Raw genomic sequence first — 22,643 nt, 5'->3', positions numbered from 1 at the left:
TATTGAGTCTGGCTCTAAAAAATACTAGTAGCTCATTAAACATGTCACGAAATGGATGCAACCCTTTGCTTCAATCTCTTACTGAGATGCCTTGCAAGCATTCTTAAACAGAATTCTTAAGCGCAGCGCCTCTTGCTCATCCTTCAACCGCTGCTGCAAATAACCCTGAAGATCATCCCAGAAAGCCTCTGTCTCCAACAATTCCGGACCACTCGGTCCGACCGCTGCCTTGGGCGGCGAAACATCCCTCGTCTCTTCACCAGGCTGAGACTCCGCAACATCAATCGTCTTCGCACCACCAATAATCATCACACCAAACTCAACCTCCTTACCGCCCGCCAACATCTCTGGCTCATCAACCAGAATCTCCGCAACGGTCTTCCCCGTCCCACTAACCGGCTTGCGGTGATATAGGACCTTAATCTTATCAAGGGCAACGGGGTTCCCTTGCGCGTCAGTGACACGGCCGCGCACGGCGTCCCGGAGATCTTGCACTGTGGTGGTGGAAATTGGAGCATTGGGAATGATGAACTCTAGCGCGGGGTTGCGGGCAGATTTGACGCGGACATTGATGGACTTCGAGGAGCCTGGAGCTTGACTCTGCTTGACTTTCTTGGGCATCTCGGGATGCGGGGCTTGGAGGCGGGGGAGAGTGTACTATGATGGCGGAGAGAATGTGTCAGAAACGGCGAGCTTTTGTATATAGCTGAGATGATTATTCAATTAAAATCCAAATACTCACCGGCACACGCAGGCCAACCTGCTCTGGGTCAAAGACATGGTCTGCTCGGAGCTTGATAGGACGGGAGTCGAGCGTCGCGAGGAAGGATTTGGCAAATGTGGTTTCGGACATTATGCAGGTGTGAAGGGGTGTAATTCCCAGGTCTTGCAGCTTTAAAGATTCAAAGATTCTTCGTTTGTAGTTTGCAATTGCACTTGGCAGCTGAAAGTGGAGGTTGAAGTTGAAGTTGAAGTTGAGGTTGTCCGTTGGCTGCTGATGGAAGGGAGTTTCCGCCTGAGAAACCAGGCAGAAAATACACCGACCTCACCGCCCAAGCTGACAAATACTGCCGGCTCACACCGCTGGCCGAGAAAAAAAAAAGCCAAAGAAAAAAAAGTCGGCGGAGACCAAATCAACCCCAAGTGATACCCCAAACATAACACATTCGCCATGGGTGTTGGACGTCGCATGATCAAGCAGGGCCCTCCGCCCCCGCTCGATGAATCCAAGATTACCATGCTGAAGAAGCGCAAGGCCGGTGAGCCCGAAATTGCGCCCAAGGCTAAGGCCGCTCCTGCGAAGAAGCGCCGCAGATCCGATGCCGATGAACAGACCACTTCAAAAAAGGCCGCCCCAAAGAAGTCCAAGGCCAATGGTGCTCCCAATGGATCTGCTAAGGCAGACAAGAAGAAGGTTGTTGAGAAGAAGGTCGCCGAAAAGAAAAAGCCCGTTCCCATGTCAGACTCCGAAGATGAGGACGAGGAGATGGAAGAGATGGAGGATGATGAGTTTGGAGATCTGGATGGGGTCAGTGATGGATCTCTCGACAGCGATGAAGGTGTTGGACGGTTGTCGGATTTGGAGGATGATGATTCAGTGATTGACTCCGACGGGGACGACCACCCCCGCGAGACCATGTTCTCTGACGACGAAGATCTTTCCGACGCCGAAGAGCAGCTGACCGCCGCCAACATCGAGGGTCTGTCTCGAAAGCTCGATGCAGAGCAGCAGGCTGAAGCGGAGGAGGCTGAGCAGGAATTGCAGGAGGCCGCTATGCAAACAAACATCGCTGGTGATCGCCCTGATGTCTTTGGTCAGGATGGCCAGCCTGGTCTTGCGCCGGATCTGCAGCTGCTCCGTCAACGCATCACTGATACCATTCGAATTCTCGGTGATCTGAAGACCCTGGGTCAGGCCGATAAGTCGCGTGCCGACTACGTCGACCTTGTTCTCAACGATATCTGCACATACTACGGCTACACCCGCTACTTGGCCGAGAAGCTGTGGAACCTGTTCACCCCCATGGAAGCATTCGCCTTTTTCGAAGCCAACGAGACCCCTCGTCCTGTAGTCATCCGTACCAACACTCTGCGAACAAACCGTCGATCCCTCGCCCAGGCCCTCATCAACCGTGGCGTCGTTCTCGAGCCTGTGGGTAAATGGTCCAAGGTTGGACTGCAAGTTTTCGAATCCGCTGTCCCTCTGGGTGCCACCCCCGAGTATCTGGCCGGTCACTACATTCTCCAAGCCGCCTCTTCATTCCTCCCCGTCATGGCGCTGGCACCCCAGCCCAACGAGCGTGTTCTGGACATGGCCGCTGCCCCCGGTGGTAAGACTACCTACATGTCCGCCCTGATGCGCAACACCGGTACCGTCATCGCCAACGATGCCAGCAAGCCCCGTGCCAAGGGTCTGATCGGTAACATTCACCGTCTGGGCTGCAAGAACACCATCGTCACCAATATGGATGCCCGCACTGCTTTCCCCAAGGCTATCGGCGGATTCGACAGAGTTTTGCTCGATGCCCCCTGCACCGGTACCGGCGTTATCTCCAAGGATGCCGGTGTCAAGACCTCGAAGGATGAGCGCGATTTCCTCGCCATCCCCCACATGCAGCGTCAATTGCTCCTCGCCGCCATCGACTCTGTTGACCACTCTTCCAAGACCGGTGGATACATCGTGTATTCCACTTGCAGTGTCACCGTGGAGGAGAACGAGGCCGTTGTGCAGTACGTGCTGCGTAAGCGCCCCAACATCAAGATTGTCGACACTGGACTCGGCGACTTCGGCAGCCCCGGTTTCACCAGCTACATGGGCAAGAAGTTTGACGCAAAGATGACCATGACCCGCCGCTACTTCCCCCACCGCGAGAACGTCGATGGTTTCTACGTCTGCAAGCTGAAGAAGACCGGCCCGACCCCCGTTACCCAGTCGTCCACCACCGAGACCTCCACCAAGCCTGGCCGGGCTCGTTCCAGCTCGAAGACCGAATCAACCGACGACGAGTCGTATGACAAGACCCCTATTCTTGACGAAGATGGATCTGCTCAAGACCACGAAGGTGGATCTTTCGGTCCTTTCGCCGAGGACGAGGACCAAGAGCGTATCAACCGCGCTGAGCGCAATCGTCTCCGCCGCAAGGGTCTTAACCCCAAGGGTGTTCTGAACAAGCCTAAGAAGAACAAGGATGCCTCCGCTTTGAAGGATACCGAGAACCCCAAGGAGGAGAAGTCCGAGGCCAAGAAGCCCGAAGTAAAGAAGTCTGAGGCCAAGAAGCCCGAGGAGAAGAAGCCCGAAGCCGCAAAGAAGTCTTCCAACGAAGGCAAGGGTGAGAAGAAGACGGTGACAAAGGGAGAAGAGAAGAAGGAGAAGAAGTCGGCCAAGAAGTCGGCCAAGAAGTCGGCCAAATGATTGATCCATCCCTGACACCTTGAGCGTCTCTTGTGTATCTATTAGCTCTGATCTGATCTGACAAGTCGATAAAGATAAAAGCATCTTCTTTGGTGGGCGGCGCATTGGACATATACCTTGTTATGTTATGTTATGTTATGTTTTATCAATATTCTATTCTATTCAATATGAAACGATTCATTCAGCGTCAAATTACATAATTCAAATCTATAGATAATATGTTCTATGTCCACCGATGGTTCGGTGGCATGCATCAAAACGAAAAAGAAAAGCCCAATGGGAAACGAGAGGTCATCATCAAAAGTCTAAAATGCCAACGCATTGTCGCCAGGTCCATTCCCCAGCCACATTCGCTTGAAAAATTCAAGATCTGGATTGGATCCAATCCAATCCGGTTGCAAAACAGAAACAAATCCAACTCCAATCCCAACCTGCATATATACTCAATAAAACGCTGTCGTATATAGAACAATCTTATGTCCTGTAAATCTTAATAACACTCTTGATAGTCTTGCGGCAAATCGGGCAGAGGTCCACCTGTTTGGCGCAAGTCACGCAAGAGCAGACATGTCCACAGTCGCAGAAGACAGCATTCTGTTCTTCTGAGTAGCAGATTTGGCAAAGATCCGCCTCCTCATCAGCAACCTCCCAGTAACTGATACCCTTGCCGTGCCGCTTGCCATCCTTGTAGCCGCCAACGTACTTATTGCCGGTATTCTTTTCGATGTAAGTACCCTGTCCATGTCGCACATCTTCGACCCAGTCGCCGTCGTAGGTGTCACCGGTCGGATACTCCATCTTGCCTTGGCCGTGGCGCCGTCCGAAGACGAAATCACCCTCGTAAACAGTACCGGTGCCGGAGAAGTGTTTGCCCTTGCCGTGGTAATGCCCATTCAAGAAGTCGCCGCTATAGTAGTCGCTGGTGAAAGTAGCCTCAACAGTCTTGGTGCCAGTGAACCCCTGAATGGGGTGGTTCCGAGACTCGGCCCAGAGATACTGGACTAAGCGATCGGGACTGGAAAACAGGCCAGAGATGCCAAGCTCCATTCGCTTGTCATTTCTCAGCTTGTCTCCGACAATGATGCAAGATCCATGTGGGACAACCACGTCCATAAAGTTCTCAGCGGGCGAGATGGTGGTCACGGTGGTACCGTCGACTCGTTTCCACATCATGAAGTCTCGACGAATGGGCCATTGCAGGTGTTTTCGAATGGATGCCTTGACGTTGGTTTCCAGCTTAGAGAAGAAAGAGCCTACCGTCCGAAGTACCTGATTATCTGCATCAAACATCTGGATGAAGAAGTAGGTGTGTCCAACAGGCAGCTTTACTTCGGACTCTTCCGGACTAGCAGGGGCAGAAACAGGTGCCGATGACTCTGGCTGAGAAGCAGACGCGACAGTCTCGAATGCAGGCGAACTGGTTTCCGTTGAGCCAGCAGCAGTGTTCTCCGTGGGCTGGCTTTCCCGGGGGGTAGTCAGTAACGGGACAGGATCCGGATTCTCTTGTGAGACGGCGTCGTTCTCTGGTGCCAGGCTTGCCAGGGGTGGCTCGCTAGAAATAGAGTTGTCGTCGATGCGGCTGGTAGTAATGTCCTGCACAATACCTGCCGATGAACTAGCAATCGCATCTCCATCATTTACTGAAGAGCGCTCGGCGGTTTCTGAAATAGCCCGCTCAATGATAGAGTCTTCCAGTTTGTCTTCCTTGGTTGCTACAGATGGCGGGTCGGGGATAGCAAAGAATTTGGCATCTTCCTCAGAAATGGTTTCCATCCAAAAGCGCATGACACCACCCGACGAATCCAATGGAACATCAAGCTCAGTGATGAGATCGAAGGCGAGTGTAGGGCCGCACTGGGCACGGGTATGCCCAATGTGCCAGAGACGGACACGCTCGGCGCCAACTAATTCATCAGCAGCCGACTTCCCCGAAGCAATCTTCTTGCGAAGTTCCGCAATACTGGACGAACGAGGCAATGTCATATACATGACGCTATTCGTCGCCTTGGAGTGCGACATAAGGTCATAAGTATCGAACAGGCTGTTCAGTTGACCATACCCAGACGACGAATAGACCTCGACTTGCACGTCCGTCTTGCTCAGCTTCTCGTCAGCGACGGATGATGGTTGATATACCCCGCTCTCGTAGTAGTTCTTCAAGTCTTCCGAGACCTCCCAGGGACCCTGAGGCCCGGGCAGAATCTCCGACACCATGTCATTCCGCACATACATGACAACCACTGGAACATCGTGACCTTTCTTGTGATCAACCGTTTGAGATGGATCAATACCGAGATGTGGACCCATTGCCGTTTTCTGGGTCAGGCATTCAACTCGATTATCGCTGCCATCGTCAAATGCCAGCCATTTGGTACCCGGACCGGCCGGCCGGAGGATGCTGAAGAACTTGCCCGAGGTGCGACGACCACGGTGGACCACGTAGCCGTACAAGACATATTTGCTTCCTGAATCGTCAGTTACAAATGAAGCCAAGTCTAACTCCTCGTCCAGTTCCATTTTGTTGAACAATAATTGCCATCGCATCGCCTTATCGAGGGTGTGACGGCCGAGTTCAACGTGAAGAATAGGTGGAAGCGACCAGCTTCCGGGCTTTGAGCCCAGATAACCCTTCACAGCCTCACCAGTCGATTTATGTTCATCGGCCCGAACACAAATGCGAGAGTTGAAATCTGCTGGCAAAGTGTTGACATCCGTTAGGGAGGCTGGCGTCGGGCTGTCAAAAAGTTTGGCAAACTCCTTGCCTGCTTCGGTTCCCGCAAGTTCCAGTTCGAGTGTTCGTCGAAGGCGTTCCCAGAACTCAGAAACGTCACCCGAGAATTCACGCATGTTGCGCAGAATGGAAGTGATACCGTCTGTGTCAACATATTGGAGTGAATGGGTTCGACGTCGCTGGTGCCACAGGAGCTTCTGCAGGGCAGCACAGAGGGGCTTTGGCTTGATGTCACAGTTAGTCAGATGTTCGAGTACATCAACGCTCTGGATGATCTTGCAGAAAGGGGCGATATGCAGCCAAGAAGCCAGCCCAGCCACCTCAGCACTATGGTTGATCACCGAATCACCCAAGGGGCGGTATCCAGTCAGAGCCAGACTATCCCAGGTCGGTTCAGAATCGCTCGGGTGCCACCAGAGGGACCTGGTTGGATCATCGATCACCCGGATATACGCATCAAAAGATAGCGTGTCATTGTTCAACAAAGCGCGATGTTGACCCCGGCGACGGGTATGAATCTGATCCCAGGGCCCGTGGAAGTATGTCCACCCCCAGTCGAGGTTATGAGGGTTGAATTGATGACATGACGATTGCATCCAGCCTGTTCGAGGTTCTTCGGGGTTGTACACAATGACACCGATTTGTGCGGGAACCCGCCACGTTTTGGCAGCCTGGTTGGGGGTCTCGGGAGATGTGGCGGCGGAGTATTGTGCCCTGTAGGAGTCTATCCAGGCTCGAGAGTCATTGGTAGCCGGGGTACGAACATCAACATCCGGGGTGCTGTCGCTCAAAGCGGCGTTCGAAGTGGTTCGACGCACGGAGAATTCCGTCTCTGGAAGGCTCTCATCGGGATCAGGCATTGTCTCGGAACATTCAATGTAGATGCTTAAAGAGCCGACATTGTTTCCGCGCGGATAAAACTTGATTCGCCACCAATATCCACCAATGTAGGCGGCTGGAGAGCGCATCACCTTGTTCCGGTTGGGTGCTTCGGGGGTACCCGGACCCCCTTGATCTTCCAGGTGAGGCGAGCCTTCTCTCGAGGGGCATATTCGGGGTCTTCCAGATCGCGGAAGAAGTTGTTCTCCCAGTAAGGGTCTTTTGGATAGAAGCATGATCATCAGTCATCAATGGCCTTTTTGGACAAATTCATATTTGCCACTCGGGGAGGACAGGGAAAAACCTACAGTCACAGGCACTGTAATCGGCCTCAGCGCCATCAATTTCCTTCAATTCATCTTGACCTGGAGTTGTTGTGTCTTCCTCGATATCGGCCCAATAGGCATGTTCGATTTCTTCCCCGGGCTGCGCGGTGGGGGGTGGCGTTGGTGCCCGAGGATGTGAATTGGGTGCAGGGTCGGGTGCAGATTCGGGCTGCTCGACAGAGGAGGGTGAACTTTGCGGTGTAGCAGTCTCTGGGGGATTTGAGGGCGAATTCGTTGTTCTCTCGACCCCTGACTCAGGGATCAGGTTGTTATCGGTCACATTGGAGATGTCCATGATGGGATGGATGGAATGGGATCCGATGACCCTATGGGTATTTGAAATGACTGTTTTCTGGGAATCACCCAATTGATGCTCGCGAATAGAACTGTCCGTATAAACTGGTTGTTGAGGAGGTGCTGTCTTTGTCTCAGAAAGTGGAAGGTGAAAAGTGGATGTATATAGTGAGAGATAAGGGATTGGGCGAGGAGGGAACCCTAACCCAGTGTAGAGAGGGTCTAGAGAGGGTGGAGATGAAAGAGAGAGGAAGAGAGAGAGGGAGATGCAGAAGGAGAAAAGAACGAGAGAGAGTGAAAGTGAGAAGAAGAGAAAGAGAGAAAGTGTTGGAGGAAAAAGAAAAAAAAGGAAAAAACCCCAGGAGACTCACCACGATAAGGAAGGCACCGCCCACGCTGTCCATTTTAGGCCCGGGCCCGCTCTTTCCCCCGGACTGTCCCAAATCCCCCCAAAGTCACATGGTTCCAAGTCACCTGGTCTTCGTCGTCTGCCACTGTCACTTCTTCTCCTTCTTAGTCTTACGCCTTTGCTTTTACTCTTATTCTCTCCCCCATGATCTTTTCAATTGTGATGTCCCATTTCTCATGATATACTAGTATGAGTACTATTTGCTATGTACAATGCCTGCCTCAAACTCGCGGTGAAGCCCCCCCTCTGATCGGCAGTGGAGCCGCGATCCACCGCCGACAGCCAACCTTAAAATCCGATACCCCTTGGTCGATTTTTTCTCTCTCTCTTTCTCCTCGCCACTCTCGGTCCGCTTCCCATTTTCGCCACATATCTTGCGTGCTTACGGCACTTTCCCTGCCGACCCGTCCAATGGGATTAATCCCATCCGATCCAGTATGTCGGTCTGGCAAATCTGCACGGTAGACTGTAGACTGCCCCTTGCAAAAGATGTGGGGCCACGCGGCCACGGAGCCACGGGGCCTGGGGTTTGGGATTTGGGATTTGGGATTCAAAGAAATGGACTGTTCTCCATCTCGGTGCTGAAAGAAAATAAATGGGAAGAGTCCACATGCGGGGAAAAGATATGTAGAAACCGATCAACAAGAAGCACAGCAACAAATCCCCACACCCCTGATTGGCGACTCTCCCGTCGTGTGACAACGGATCCCTGCATCCCCATGCCACCATCTTCCTCTTAAGACGAGGTTTTGGTCTCGGTCTCGGTCTCAGGCTGTGCCTGCCCCTGCGCCTGGCCCTGTGCCCGCGCAAACGAGGCCGCCACAATCAGAGGGAAGACCACAGTGGCCTCGGCATACACCTTGACAGATTTGGCATCAACCTTGATCTTGCCCCAACTCACCGCCTCATCAGGCCGGGCGCCTGCATCGCTGCCGTCAAACTCCTGCGCCGTATTAATATAAACCGCGTGTTCGGCCCCGTTGCGCATCAAGCACGCGTTAGCAATGTGGTGCTTGACCACACCACCCCCCAGAATGATCATGCCAGCACGTGCCGCCCGCACGGCCATAGTATTGATCCGCCGCACATCGTCCACAATGTCCACGCGCAGTCGCTGCGGCGAGGACTTGAATGTGTGGAAGTAGAGCATATCCCCCAAAGACCCATCCGTCAAAGCCGGGCAGAAGACGGGAATATTATTGCGAGCCGCCCAGTAGAGTACGGAATCTTCGTTGTTGATCTCCCGTCCCAAGCGCTCGGTGATCCGGCTCGGCGTCCAGTGGAGTTCGTCTTCCTCGTCGCCTGTCTCCAGAGCCTTGCGTTTGGCAGCCTCCTGTTCCTCCAGCATGGTATCCAGAATCGGCACCACCCAGTCCTCAAAGGCACAGTAGTTGTTGTTAGGCACCAGCAAGTTGCCAATCCGGTTCAGTCCCTTCGCACGAAGACCCGCACCGGGAGTGCTAAATGAACCCAGGTAGGTCGGGGCGAGGCACTTGATCAGATCTTCTTCCACACCACCTGCGGTGGTCACGATCGCCGATACATGGTTATGCTTCACAAGGTAGCGTAGGGTATCTCGTAGTCCGGAGGAAATCAAATTCGATGTATAGCCGAGGAAGATGGTCGTTTTCGCGCCGGTCTCAGGGTTACGATAGGCGCGCTATAAACAAGAATGTGTGTCAGATACTATTCTTCGATTCTTCCAGATCATTGGCTTTGCAAGCCTTATATGCCTGGGATCATTCCTCTCGCAAACTTACCATCTCATTGATAATATGGGCAGCTTCGGCAACCGCACTACCCTGAAAGCCAGTGGAGGTCAGGTTCTCGACCAACTCGGCCACAGTAATATCACGTCCCTGGAATTTGTCAAAGTCGACACCCCGGACTTCTTGGGTTCCCTCTGGCATGGGTTCGGAGGCGAGGAGGACCGAGTCCATCGCGGAAGTGGGGGGTGCGGAGGTGCTCATGGTAATAAAAGAAGGGGGGGTTGGGGAGGGAGAAGCAAGAAGAGAGATGGGAGAAGTGAGGGAACTTGTGGATGATTGTCAATCGCACAAGATCGATTTCTGCTGTCGCCTTGAATTGAAGTGAATGGAGGGGTGGTGGTTTTTTTTTTTAGCGGGGAAGGCTTATCGCGGCTATCAACTTGAAGTATTGACACCTGAGGCCAAAACTCCGTGCGCAGCACGGAGTATGCATAAAGGAAAATTATCAATTATTAAGGTTAAAGTAAAAAAAAAGAGACAGAGAGGAAAAAATAAGAAGCAAAAAATGATCCTCAGATGAGGATTTGAAGAATGCAAGTCCCACAAACCGGAATCGAGCCGGTGACCTTTCGGTTATATGTATATATTACAGCCGAACGTGATATCCAACTACACCATCGCGGGTTTGATTGCGAAGGTTTGTTTGGAGTTTTGACTGACATAATTACAAGAGATCCAAAGAAGGAAAATATCAAAAAATAAGAAAAAAGAATGCAAGGTTCCCCCGAGCCGGAATCGAGCCGGCGACCTTTCGGTTATATGTTTCCATTACAGCCGAACGCCATATCCAACTAGACCATCGGGGGTTTAGTTGCGATGGCTGCCTCAATATTTGGATAGATATACCTCAATAGCTTCTAATTGAACATTCTTTTCCCGTTCTATAAGACTTATTAGAATACTTGAACTTAGTAACATACAATGTAGTAGATCAAAGGTCATTTCAGAGTATCCATTCATAGTAAAATTGATGATCCTGGTAATTATCTATGAATCTCGATTTGATATATACTAGTAGTACTAGTAATTACTAGTAGTATTAGAAGGACTAATCCTCGTATAAGGTGCTTACTCCTGGTTAATATATATCTTCCGAGAACCTCAGGCTTTGAGGTTGGAACTTGAATCCATGCCAGGTGGACAATACTCTACTAGGACTACTAGACACCTCGGTCAGCATGCCACATCAACTTCAACCGCCCACCTACTAATACTAGGCTGGCAGCTCGGGAGTCCTTGAAGGCAATCCTTCCAGTGAATTTCAAGTGGAAGAGAGCCCTGCTCCAACTTGAAGGTTGGGACTCGGACTCGGAGTTCAAGTTTTATTATTAATGCCCAGGTGCCCAGGTGGGACCATTGATCTACTACTAGTACTAGAAATACCGTCGGATGTCAGTTTTAAGCTTGCTCCAGGGCTGATATTCGTGTCTTCGTAAATTATTAATCACAACGCTATGCATGCTGCATCTAGAATTCTAATTCTTCCACCTCCATACCGCAGTCTACGCATGTCTTGACTCCGATACCTGTCTCTGGATTCTCCACCAATCGCCCCCACTGGTGCACATGCTTCCGGTTGCTGGCCAGATCATCACCGAACTGACCTCCAGAAGCTCCCTGGCGATTCCGCCGATAAGCCTCCACACGGGTCCGTTTCTTGAGATCTTGCAGCTTGGTCTTGAACTTGGCTTCTCGTCGTTTCTTCTTGTCTTCCTCACGCCGCTCAAACTCTGCATCTAGAGCCTCGGTCGAGCCCCATTTTTTGGAGGAAAATGCGTATTCTTCAACCTGGTAGCGGAGGTATAACATCATGTTGTTCCACGTGGATTTATGTGGATTGGGCTTCTCTAGCCGAGGGAGTAGTTCCTCGTCTCGTAGCTCAGCTTCAGGATGAGTGTTAGAGATGCTTGTTCAGTATATGGATCTTGATGAGACTCACGATCCGTCAAAAGATAATCCTCCTTTGCCTCCGTTTTGGTGAGAAGACTGTATTTCTCGGGAAATTTATCCTTACAAGCATGGCAGATGCAGCAATGAAGCATCTCCTCCCACTTCCAGTCAATTTCTAGACTGCCACATTCCCGACAGGTCTTTTGCTGACTTTTGTCATCCAACACGCTCAAACCCGGCTCAAATGGCCCCTCTCGATTCCGTCGTAGCGTTTGCAGTAATTGATGACGTTCCCATTCCTTCTGTGTCATATTGGCTGGCTTATTGTCCTTTTCTTCAGATGCGTGGAGTTGCTTATTGAAAGGATCATCTTCCTGCGTCAAGAAACCACCCTTCGTGTCCGTCATTTTGCTGAAGTCGTACTCGACATATCGCGTGAAGTTCCGGGCCGGCTTGATCGAATCGAGAGGGCGATCTGACGAGGATGCATTGGAGCGCGCATCGCGTAAAGTGGCGGGGGCATTGGTGGCTGTCATGGAATTGTAGGAACGTTTGACTCCTTGGGTGGGGGCTGCAGCGGAACTTTTAGCAGAATCGGTTTCGCGTTGTTCTCGTAGAGCCTTGGCTTTCATGCGATTGACCTCCTGTTAAAAAGAAAGTAGAGTAAGTAGGTGCTTCCCGAGTGATTGTTGATGCTCAATGTGAAGACCTACAATCTGCCGCTTTTGCTCTGGAGTGAGGGGACCGCGAGGAAGTTGGCCTGGCCCGCTCGCATTTTGCCGCGGGGGCGTAGAAGGTTGTTCCCCGACATGTTCACGGGTTGCCGGTAGTCGAATAGAGATCTCGGGGAAAATGAAAAGTTGCCTATTGAGAGATCGAGGGTGATGATGAAGCCTGGGACTCTTCTGCCAGAAGTCGCCGCCTCGACATATCACCTCGTGACTCTTTTATCGGAACACCGCCTTCCGATTTCAGAAAATGGGGAAACGAAGCTAGCTTTGGCATGCTTTGTTTGCATGTGCTTGGAGAAGCTGGCTATTTCAATTTCAATGCTCCAATGTAAAGCGACAGAAATATTTCACAGTTTCCGGGTTATAAATCCAAATCTTCAACTCGTTCTTGGCCATACAGCACCTCGCAGACCCCGCCGACGGGGATATCCATGACTGCATCGGTGCCCTCACTCCAGATCTCGCACCAATTGACCTTGCGATTCTGTGGGCCCATTATTTGATATGATGTCGCACCGGGTTTCATCTTGGTAGCGCCACCCGGTCGCCGCCGCGCCTTGCCATCAATGACAGCAACATTTGCAACTTCGTCCACGATGTTTTCGATACTGTTCATGGGAAGGGTGAGATAGCCGGTGTTGTATGAGGCGAGAGCAATGTATATGTAGACAATGGACATCACCAGCCATGATGGAATGGCCAGCGACCACCACCGGTTCGGGTAATAGTAGATGCCGAGCTGGTGAAGGAACGGGGAGGGAAGATAGGACCAAAGGAGATAGATCACTAGAATAGATATCGGGATTAGTGTGAGGATGGTCTGATCATGCGGGGAAAGAGAGACGTACGAAATGCGAGCGAGGATGCCAGATAGAGCACAAATCCATAGTATTCATAGGTTGGAACCTTGGGGCTGGCGCGTGGAACGGTGGTCGCGCGCCGGGCCGACTTGGCCACGGCGGCCTCGGTGTCGTTGGGAGTTTCGACGTCCGAGCTGTCGGGGGTTGTGGGACGTGAGGTAGTCGTGGAGAAGGGAGGCCGTAGGAGGGAAGTCAGCGAGGGCGAAGGAGGTAGCGGTGTCGGTGGGCGGTTGTAGAATGGAGGCGCAAAGGCATTAGGGCCATGGAGGGAGCTGGATGACTGGTGGAAAGGATGGTGCTGTCCAATGCCATCGCCCGAGTCGTCCGATTCTGAATCCGAGAAGGATTGAGGGTCAAGTGAGTAGTGCGACTGGAAATCCGCGTCGTCTTCTACTTCGATCTCATCGTAGCCGGGCGAGGTGACACTCTCGTCTTCGGCATAGCTCTCCTGAGCCTCTTCTGGCGATGCAAGCTCGTCCAATAGCGGAGGAAATGGCTGCTTGGGCTCGAAGGAGTCGGAATAGTCGGTATTTTTTCGCCGTCTCCTCCATCAAGACGAATGAAGCACAACAGCGGGGAGCGACCGTAGGATTGTCGTGAAGTTGTTCGAAGTTGTTTTGGAGTTGGATGGTGTTGATAGTTCAGAATCGCCGCGGCCCTCTTTTCTGCCGCCACCCTCCGTCTTCTATACTTCTCCATTCATCTGGGCAGGACTGGAAATATTTGAAGTGTAACTCGTTTTTATACTCAATTAAAATACAGATCAATTTTTAGCTTGATGAGGCGAGTAGCGGAAACGCAGGGCCGTGTCTGGAAATGTCCGAATTCTCAGGTTACTGTCGTAAATAGCCCCCTCTGGACACAAAGATCAATACCTAGGAGTAGAATCACAACAATAAACTGATATTCATGTGACTTCGGGGGCAGAGATACCAACTATTTTGCGATGTCTTGCCCAGGTGCTTTTGGCATCTCGGCATCGGGATCGGGATCGGGATCGGCATTCTTGGCTTTGCCCACTGCCGACCCCAGACATTCCCCCCCGCAGCTCCGTCTTTGCACTAAATTTCTTACTTGCAAATATATCTCCATCTGGCACTCAACAAGGGAAATATTATCCCCAAGAGCATAATGGAAGCCGGTGAACTGCCTGCATTAGTCTGCCCCTTGTGTTTTGGAACATTTCGAAGAGCTGAGCATTTGCAACGGCATACCCTGACCCGTTAGTAAAATGAACCACCGTCGGCCATGAGCAAGGTTGTTCCTGAGAGACTGACCGATGTGCGTCAGATGGTGATGATAAGCAACACGCTTGTAAATTCTGCGATGCGCGATATAAGAGGAGGCGAGTGCCGAGATTGACATATTCCCCCGACATCTACTGGCTGACAATATTCCAGTGATGCATTGCGCAGACATTGGAAAACATGCGCGACGAGGCTGGCCTCAGGGGACCAGATCCCAAAGCGGGGTATATCTGGCAAGAGAAAGAGAGCATGTGTATTGTGCACCTCCCGGAAGCGAGCTTGTTCTACTGGACAGCCATGCTCGGAATGCCTATCGCAAGGTACAGAGTGCACTTATATTGGTACCGAGAAGTCTGTCAAATTGCCGAAAAAAAGATTTTAATCAGAATTATGAGCCATCGGAATTCTCTGCAAGTGAGAAAATGAATTCTGGAAGTCGTGATCGGCTTCAATACCGACCATTAGATATGTCTCAAAATACCACCACACTGCCACGAAATGTGCAACCTTCACAGGACCGATTTGATTTTCTACTGAACTTTACAGGAGCTAATGGACTAAACGAGGCGTACAACTACAACTCCGCATTGGGAGAGTCGATTTCGGGGGTGTATCTTTTGAAGACGCATTATGTGAAGCTTTCCCATTCAACGAGACTCTGGGTTCAAATCCATTTGATTGCTATCTGGGTGACATCGAAGCAAGTCTCTGGGGAGATTTCGAAGATGTACAACAAGTTTCTGGCAAACCAACGGGCTACACATTATTGAGTGAAAAGGCCAATCAAATATCACAAACTCTGCGTCCTATATCCGACAAGGTGTCACAATGCTTTGAGACGCCTGTTGACTTACTGGAATTCTTTTCGCCAGAGAACATCGAGCGTTTTTTGGATTTGTTTTGGAGTCGCTGGTATCGACATTGTCCTATTATCCACAAAGCATCATTTGATCTAGAAGACTGCTCGATTATTCTTTTAGCAATCATGTCACTTGTCGGTGCATGCATGTCAGCCCGAAAAAGTGATCACTTGGAGGCAAAACGAATCTTGAACTCGACCGAGGAGCTTTTGTTTGCAAATCCTCTCTTTTCAGAAACGGTTGTCTCGGTGCCAGAGAGATCTACCTATCTTGACACAACCCAAAATGTTCAGATATTACAGGCTGCTTGTTTTATGTGCCTTTTACAGAAATGGGAAGGCGACAAAGCAGCAAAATTAAGAATGCAGCGCCATAGATTTACTGCCATTGTTGCTGTAAGATGCCCTTTTTGAAAATTTGAGGTTGCAGAGGATCTGACGAGGATACAGGCAACAAGGGCCATGGGGCTATCGCACTCAATACACCATCGGCCAAGTTTCAGCCCACAACCCACCCTGGAAGAATGGAGAGAATACATGGTTAAAGAGCAACTGATCCGGTGAGTCATTTACCATGTCCTGAGTGATGGGCAACAATTGGCTTACCTGGCGAATAGTACTTTCAATCATGTGTTTCTGTTAGACTCGGCATTTGTTATATTTCACAATTCTGTGCCACGAATGGTGTTGCAAGAAATGACTATTGATCTCACTTGCCCAGAAGAAAATTTCCAAGCATCTAATCCGGAAGAATTTGTGATTGCCGCAAATTTACATCTTATTCGGCCTAGGTCTCCCCTGCTCACTGACTGTGTTCGCAGCCTATGTGCAGAAAACCCAGACCCTGCCATTATTGACCATCTCCATGGTGAAACCGCTTTGAATCTTTTCACAATAGTAACCGGTAACGCTCTATTTCCAAAATTGGAAGAAATCCAACAATGTTCTGATTTATCTACAGCGATTCATGGACTTATCTTCCATCAACTCAGAGCATTCTCCTCTTTCCCTCTCGCAACTACCCCGCTAAAAAAGGCACTTGAACGCTGGGAGGTTGCATGGGTAATACGCAATGGAATCATCTCCGAGCCGAATGATCCGAGAAAAGCCGATCAAGAATGTGCCTTGTTCGAAAGAGCCGGAGAATTCGCCCTTTTGGCTCGCGTTCATGTTGAAAAATCATATCTATCTGCCAAAGAGTGGGATAAGATGATCACGAATCTACCTGGAGAGCCGTTGCAGAAGACTGGCGAGTATCTTGCGACATTTGATCAAACTGGCATGGACCATGTGGCCAACCTAATGTTGGCCGTTCAAAATTTGGATTTTAATTGATAAATAGTATAAAACGCAAACCTTGGAACCCTCTATTATCTACCGTAATAAAAAGCCAAAAAAGTTGAATAGATTCAAAGGTTTACTTTGGAAACTGCTGCCTCCAGTGCCATAATAACACGACGGAGGCCCGCCTTCATCGCCGCATCTTCGCCTTCCATCTCCATCGCGTCGAGGTTGATGCTGGTTTTGACTTCAAATCCGTGGCCCTGGCCCACAGCGCGTTCCAAATGAACGTCGATACCCAATGATTTCATCTTATCAGCAACTAAAGCACTCTGCTCAAAATCAACCAGCTCATCACTATCGCCGTGCAATAAAACAGTCGGAGGAAACTCTGAACTCAATCTGAAAGACACAGGAAACAAACCTCGGAAATACACTGGGATCGCGCTAACACCCACCTCCCTAATCTGACCGGCTAGACCCGGAATTCGTGTTAAAAGATCTGGATAACGAGCAGCCTCGTGAATGGCGCCAATCCAACGGAATCGCTGATCGATGGGAGGCTCCTTTGGAAACGCATAGCCGTCAATAGACTGGCCACTATTCGCAACAGTCCCAATTTCCTCCAACGCCGTCTCTAGATTGCTAACTGGAACTCGGAGAGGAACACCTGAATCGATGTATCTCTTGCTTGCAGGGTCAAGCATTCCGTATATAGAGAGAATAGATAGAGGTCTCGGGCATTCGGGGTGCGCCCCCGTTGCCAATGCGAGGTATCCGCCCGCGCTTGACCCCGCGATGATGATGCGATCGCTGATATTCTGATGGACCCAGCGGACTGCATCAAGGGTATCGGAGAGAATTTCCAGACCAGTTGCTTCAGGCATTAAGCGATAAGAAGCGGTTGCATATGTCCAGCCTCGGGCCTGACAGGCGTTGATCAACCAGTCAGGTGGGAATGTGGTTTTCTCACCGATAACCTGAAGATGATAATCTCTGTTAGAGATATCTTCGTCCAATACCTATTCTGAATGATGTGGGAAGACTTACAAGAAATCCTCCATGGAAATGAATAAGCACAATGCCAGTTTCCCGGAGATTCCGCGGCCTTGATATGTCGATTGTTAGACTCAACCCGCCAACGACTTTGTAGGTGTATGTAGCAGTCTGAGGCTCGGCCATGCTGATAACGTCAAAGGAATTCGAAGTTTGATCAAATCTCAAGTCAAGTGCACCTGAATGCTCTCGAACTTTGCATTTGTGAATCCCAATAATCCCAGTGGCAAGAAGAAGTAGACTTGGTTAAGTGGGGTGTGGGGAAATCCCGCGGCTCCGTTGGGGGGGAATCACCGCAACAGTGTGGATCGAGAAGCCAATCGTAATGCCCGAGGTAGAACCCCAATTCTTGTTTTCTCCCCATAATGAGGAACATGCTGCCCTTTCTTTTTGTGTAATGCCAAAAAGTCGGCAAGAAAATAACGGCAAATATTCAGCGGTATTTAGCCGAAACAGGCGACCGAATATCATATTTAAAGCTGACCTCGGGACCTCGTCCAAGCTAGGTTGACCTCTTCTGAAAATAGAAATTTACCAGCATGGGAATTTTATGGGCCCAGAGAAACATTTTGTCAATAATGGAGTTCATCATTTCGTGCGACACTCTGCCTATTATAACGTCGCTGCTCGCCGGGACGACCCTGGCGTACATTGCTTATATGAGATATTTCCATCCATTGAGCAAATACCCCGGACCCTTGGTCGCATCTTTGACCAATTGTTTCAAAGCCTATTATGTCTACAACTTGAAGTTGCATGAAAAGCTCCTTGAACTTCACATGCAGTATGGTCCAGTCGTACGGGTGGGGCCTAATCATTTACATCTCTGGGAAGGCGAGGCAATTGCACCAATCTACAAAGGAGGCCGCAATATGGGAAAGACGGAATTCTATGACGCCTTTACCGCATTCAATCCCAATCTTTTTGGGGGTACCAATGAGGATGTAATATTGTTCAATTTCTGTACAATAAGTGGGAAACGGCTGACGGTCGGAATATAGATTCACGCCCTTCGTCGGAGACAGCTATCTCATGGATTTTCGCAGGTTTCGATTCAAAAGCTGGAACCTTTGATTGAAGGTCAAATGGAAATATTCATCAGAAAGCTTCGAGCACTTGCAGTCAGCGGCGAGACTTTTGACTTCAAGAACATGATTTCTCTCTATGTATTGGATATCTTGGGCGAAGTGGCCTTTGGCAAGCCTTTCGGTGTACAGGAAAAGGGATATGCAGAAGAATTGCATGCCATTAATGATCATCTTCTACTGGCCGGTGTCATTGGCGAACTGTCTTTCCAAAATTTCTGGAAGGCCCTGTCAAGAATATCTCCAGTGCCATGGATGCGACAATTGATGAAAAGCAGAAATAATCTGAAGACCGTTTGTTCAGATTGCGTTAAGTTCAAGATTCAAAACACGTCTCAACGGCCTGATCTACTAAAGAGCCTCGTGGAGGCGGTCGATCCTCAGAGTGGTGCTCGCTTAACTGAACAAGAGATCAACTCCGAAGCATTTGCCGTTCTGTAAGTCATACCGATCCAGAAATCTTTTCCGTAGAGAGAATATTCGAAATCTAATACTCACAATAAAATAGCGTCGCTGGTTCACATTCAACCTCAGGCACATTGACTCTTCTTCTTTGGAACCTGATCCAAAACCCGGAATTGCTTGCAGCTACGACCAAGGAAATTCGGGATTTACTGGGGCCTCTTGCTGTTGGCCAGATTTCTTATCCTATACAAGGCTTGGAAGCATCTTTAATGTATACAATGGCCTGTGTTAAAGAGAATTTTCGACTAAATCCTGTGTTTACTATGCCGCTGTGGCGTCGTGTCGGTTTCCCGGGTGGTGTCGACATTGGGAAGCATCATATTCCTCAGGGGGTAAGTTTACTTATAAATATCCATAATCTGCCTCAAAGCTCACCAGTCTTCAGGCAAATGTCTGTATTTCGAACTACGTCTTACATCATAACCCCGACATTTGGGGATTGGATCACGGAATATACAAACCTAGCCGCTGGCTTGATGAATCTTACAACAAAGAAAAGGGAAGATACCTAATTCCATTCAGTATTGGACATCGAATGTGCATTGGTCGAAATCTAGCCATGACAAACATACTGAAGACCCTTACTACACTACTTGTTCAGTTTGATTTCAAGCCAGAGGAAACGAAGCAACGAGTTTGCGTCCGCAGCCCCGGAATAGGTGAGATGGAAGGGGAGTTTCTTTGCTCGGTTTCCTTGAAAAAAGGGTTGAAAAGGGCTTCAACAATGGCTTCTCATTGAGCGGAATGGTTCTGGAATCTCAAAACTGTCATATCTAAACCTCAGCTTGCAATAATTTTTGTTGAGGCATAATAAAAGATATTGCTATTGTAAACTGAATATTTCGCCTTTGGAATATAGATCTTACGATTGTGACGATTTATGATATCGTCGGCCCCACCGAAAATCCTACTCCAAACTCAATTTCAAGTTCGGCTCGGCCGACATTGACGATGATCGGATGCACAATCCTAATTTGGTCAATACTAGGAAATAGTGCAATACAGTTACCTGTCTTCTTGTTGGAATTTGCATGATTGTTAGAATCTCAATATACTATAAAAGGAGACATTATCGTTGACATCTGTAATCGGATATTTTCAACATCCCATCACCGGAAAATATGAATAACAATGCAAATAAAGCAGATAGCTGCAGCGCGAGGAATCGACCTACGATTAATGACATGCACCCGCTAGGTAATTTGTTCCATAGACCCACAAATGGCAACGAGCGAAACTAACCGTTGATACAGACCCATTATCCGCAGCGGAAATTTTGACCTCATCGGCAATAATAAAGGCCTCGTCAATGGGGGAACTCAAGTTCAATAGTATCACCTTGCTGGAGCCGCTCAAGCTCGAATATGCCGCGTTTCGTGATTCGGGAGGTTCGAGGCCCCGAAGAAGATCCAAAGCCATTGTGATTTCCCGTGGAAACCAGCAAATATCTGAAGTTACCGTTGATTTGATCTCAGAGACCATCGATGCTTGGGTAGACTTCAAAGACGTGATGCCAATTCTCACTCTGGAGGATTTGGATGTGATCGAAAGAATTTCCAGAGATCATCCACTGGTGATAAAAGCCTGCAAAGGAATTGGGATAACTGATATGTCAAAGGTCTTTTTTGACGGCTGGGCAATCGGAATAGACGAGCGTTGGGGTTTCGAGCGAAGATTACAGCAAGCTCTCCCTTACTATCGCAAATTCCCATCCGATAATCAATATGCCCATCCACTTGACTTCATTGTTGTTGCCGACACTGAGAGAGAGGAAGTTCTAGCTGTTGACATCAAAACGGTGAACGGCGAACGTACGCCGATTTCTCTCGAGGAGCATAACTACCTGCCTGAGCTGATAGGAAAGAGTCTCCATGAGTATGGTATCCTGAAACCAATCAGCATTACTCAGCCCGAGGGTGTCTCTTTTTTTATGCAAGGGCGGGAGATCTCATGGGCAAATTTGAAGCTGCACATTGGATTCAACTACCGCGAGGGTCTAGTTTTATCTGATATACGAATGCGCGATCCTCATAGCAAAGAGAATCGCGAGAGAACTATCTTCAACCGACTTAGTGTGGTAGAAATGTTTGTTCCATACGGCTCGCCGAATTCACCCCATCATAAAAAGCATGCTTTCGACATCGGAGAGTACGGCTCTGGATTCATGACCAACTCTCTGAAATTAGGATGTGATTGCAAAGGTGCTATCCACTACTTGGACGCCGTTCTGAATTCCGGAAACGGGACACCTTTGTTGATTGAAAACGCTGTGTGCATTCACGAAGAAGACAATGGGATCCTTTACAAACATACGGATTTTCGAGATGGGAGTGTTGTCCTCGCACGAGATCGGAAGCTGGTCATATCGCAAATTTTGACTGCGGCCAACTACGAATATGCCTTCTATCATACATTCACGCTGGATGGAACCTACAAGCTGGAAGTGAAATTGACTGGCATGTTGAACACTTATTGTCTTCACCCAAGTGAGGAATCTGCGCCCTATGGCACAGAGGTGGGGCATAGACTTGATGCTCAAAACCACCAGCATATTTTTTCCCTTTCGCATTGACCCGGAAATTGATGGACCCAACAACAGTGTGATCCAAAATGATGCTGTTGCCGCTGATTACTCTTCGGAGAAAAACCCATATGGAAATGGTTTCATAGCGAGCAAGAGAACCTACAAAACTGCTACAGATGGCGCATCCTCCTATTGTCACGAAACATCCCGGACATGGGATATCGTGAACCCAAGTCGAGTCAGCAAAATATCCAAAAAGCCTATTGGGTATAAGATCGTCAACAATCAGTGTCCTTCTCTTCTAGCAAGGCCTGATAGCATAGTTGCAAAACGAGGAGAATTTGCTCGAAAGTCGCTTTGGGTCGTTCCTTACCGTGATGGTGAATTATTCCCTGCTGGTGACTATGTCTGCCAATCAAGTGGTGGGCATCATCCGCAGAACTTGACAATCACTGATTGGGTGGCCCGCGACGAACCCATTGAAAACACAGATATAGTTTGTTACATTCAATTTGGCCTCACCCACTTCCCTCGCATGGAAGATTTCCCCATAATGCCCGCAGAGCCGGTTAGTGTGACTTTGCGCGCATCAAACTTTTTTGAGAAAAATCCTGCTCTCTGGGTGCCTCCGTCAGATTTATCTGGAGATAAATCTTCTGCTTTGGCCAGTGTAAAATCAAAATTCGCAAGCTCTGGACAAGAGACAAGTGTAGTGTTTCCGAGACTTTGAGGGCAAAGATTTTATTATAGAGAGGAGAAAAGAGAGTTGCTCTTGTAATTGGATGTTTGCTGACATGTGATTAGTCTCAATTGGTATTTGTGATC

General features: G+C 49.4%; 8 protein-coding genes across 8 annotated transcripts; 3 read left to right on the top strand and 5 right to left on the bottom strand.

Annotated features, from left to right (window-relative positions):
* Positions 1-78: 78 nt before the first annotated feature.
* On the bottom strand, positions 79-853 carry N7509_006415 (uncharacterized protein; the record flags this gene model as incomplete). The annotated part of the gene is made up of 2 exons (XM_056631052.1): positions 79-657; positions 743-853. The coding sequence occupies 2 exons, from the start codon at positions 851-853 to the stop codon at positions 79-81; spliced, it is 690 nt and encodes a 229-aa protein (XP_056490354.1).
* A 318-nt stretch (positions 854-1,171) lies between these two features.
* On the top strand, positions 1,172-3,412 carry N7509_006414 (rRNA (cytosine-C5-)-methyltransferase NOP2; the record flags this gene model as incomplete). Its single annotated transcript, XM_056631051.1, has 1 exon — positions 1,172-3,412. One exon carries the CDS (start codon positions 1,172-1,174, stop codon positions 3,410-3,412), a length of 2,241 nt encoding a protein of 746 aa, XP_056490353.1.
* Positions 3,413-3,886: 474 nt separating this feature from the next.
* On the bottom strand, positions 3,887-7,643 carry N7509_006413 (putative MATH and UCH domain protein; the record flags this gene model as incomplete). Its single annotated transcript, XM_056631050.1, has 3 exons — positions 3,887-7,114; positions 7,144-7,241; positions 7,331-7,643. 3 exons carry the CDS (start codon positions 7,641-7,643, stop codon positions 3,887-3,889), a joined length of 3,639 nt encoding a protein of 1,212 aa, XP_056490352.1.
* A 1,144-nt stretch (positions 7,644-8,787) lies between these two features.
* Positions 8,788-10,021, bottom strand: N7509_006412 (deoxyhypusine synthase; the record flags this gene model as incomplete). The annotated part of the gene is made up of 2 exons (XM_056631049.1): positions 8,788-9,711; positions 9,812-10,021. 2 exons carry the CDS (start codon positions 10,019-10,021, stop codon positions 8,788-8,790), a joined length of 1,134 nt encoding a protein of 377 aa, XP_056490351.1.
* Positions 10,022-11,287: 1,266 nt separating this feature from the next.
* On the bottom strand, positions 11,288-14,004 carry N7509_006411 (DNA binding domain; the record flags this gene model as incomplete). The annotated part of the gene is made up of 6 exons (XM_056631048.1): positions 11,288-11,703; positions 11,760-12,354; positions 12,424-12,574; positions 12,840-13,227; positions 13,290-13,806; positions 13,993-14,004. 6 exons carry the CDS (start codon positions 14,002-14,004, stop codon positions 11,288-11,290), a joined length of 2,079 nt encoding a protein of 692 aa, XP_056490350.1.
* A 2,099-nt stretch (positions 14,005-16,103) lies between these two features.
* N7509_006410 (uncharacterized protein) lies at positions 16,104-16,742 on the top strand (the record flags this gene model as incomplete). The annotated part of the gene is made up of 1 exon (XM_056631047.1): positions 16,104-16,742. The coding sequence occupies one exon, from the start codon at positions 16,104-16,106 to the stop codon at positions 16,740-16,742; it is 639 nt and encodes a 212-aa protein (XP_056490349.1).
* Positions 16,743-16,816: 74 nt separating this feature from the next.
* N7509_006409 (alpha/beta hydrolase) lies at positions 16,817-17,870 on the bottom strand (the record flags this gene model as incomplete). Its single annotated transcript, XM_056631046.1, has 2 exons — positions 16,817-17,668; positions 17,739-17,870. 2 exons carry the CDS (start codon positions 17,868-17,870, stop codon positions 16,817-16,819), a joined length of 984 nt encoding a protein of 327 aa, XP_056490348.1.
* A 452-nt stretch (positions 17,871-18,322) lies between these two features.
* Positions 18,323-22,548, top strand: N7509_006408 (primary-amine oxidase; the record flags this gene model as incomplete). Its single annotated transcript, XM_056631045.1, has 6 exons — positions 18,323-18,688; positions 18,746-19,266; positions 19,338-19,626; positions 19,680-19,953; positions 20,548-21,737; positions 21,808-22,548. The coding sequence occupies 6 exons, from the start codon at positions 18,323-18,325 to the stop codon at positions 22,546-22,548; spliced, it is 3,381 nt and encodes a 1,126-aa protein (XP_056490347.1).
* Positions 22,549-22,643: the final 95 nt, after the last annotated feature.

This window comes from Penicillium cosmopolitanum, assembly GCF_028827165.1.
Source record: "Penicillium cosmopolitanum strain IBT 29677 chromosome Unknown utg000006l:49.0-5199605.0:1.0-5204138.0, whole genome shotgun sequence".
In the NCBI taxonomy this organism is placed as follows: Eukaryota; Fungi; Ascomycota; class Eurotiomycetes; order Eurotiales; family Aspergillaceae; genus Penicillium; species Penicillium cosmopolitanum.
Note: the sequence above shows the minus strand (reverse complement) of the source record. Positions and strands in the feature narration are given on the sequence as shown.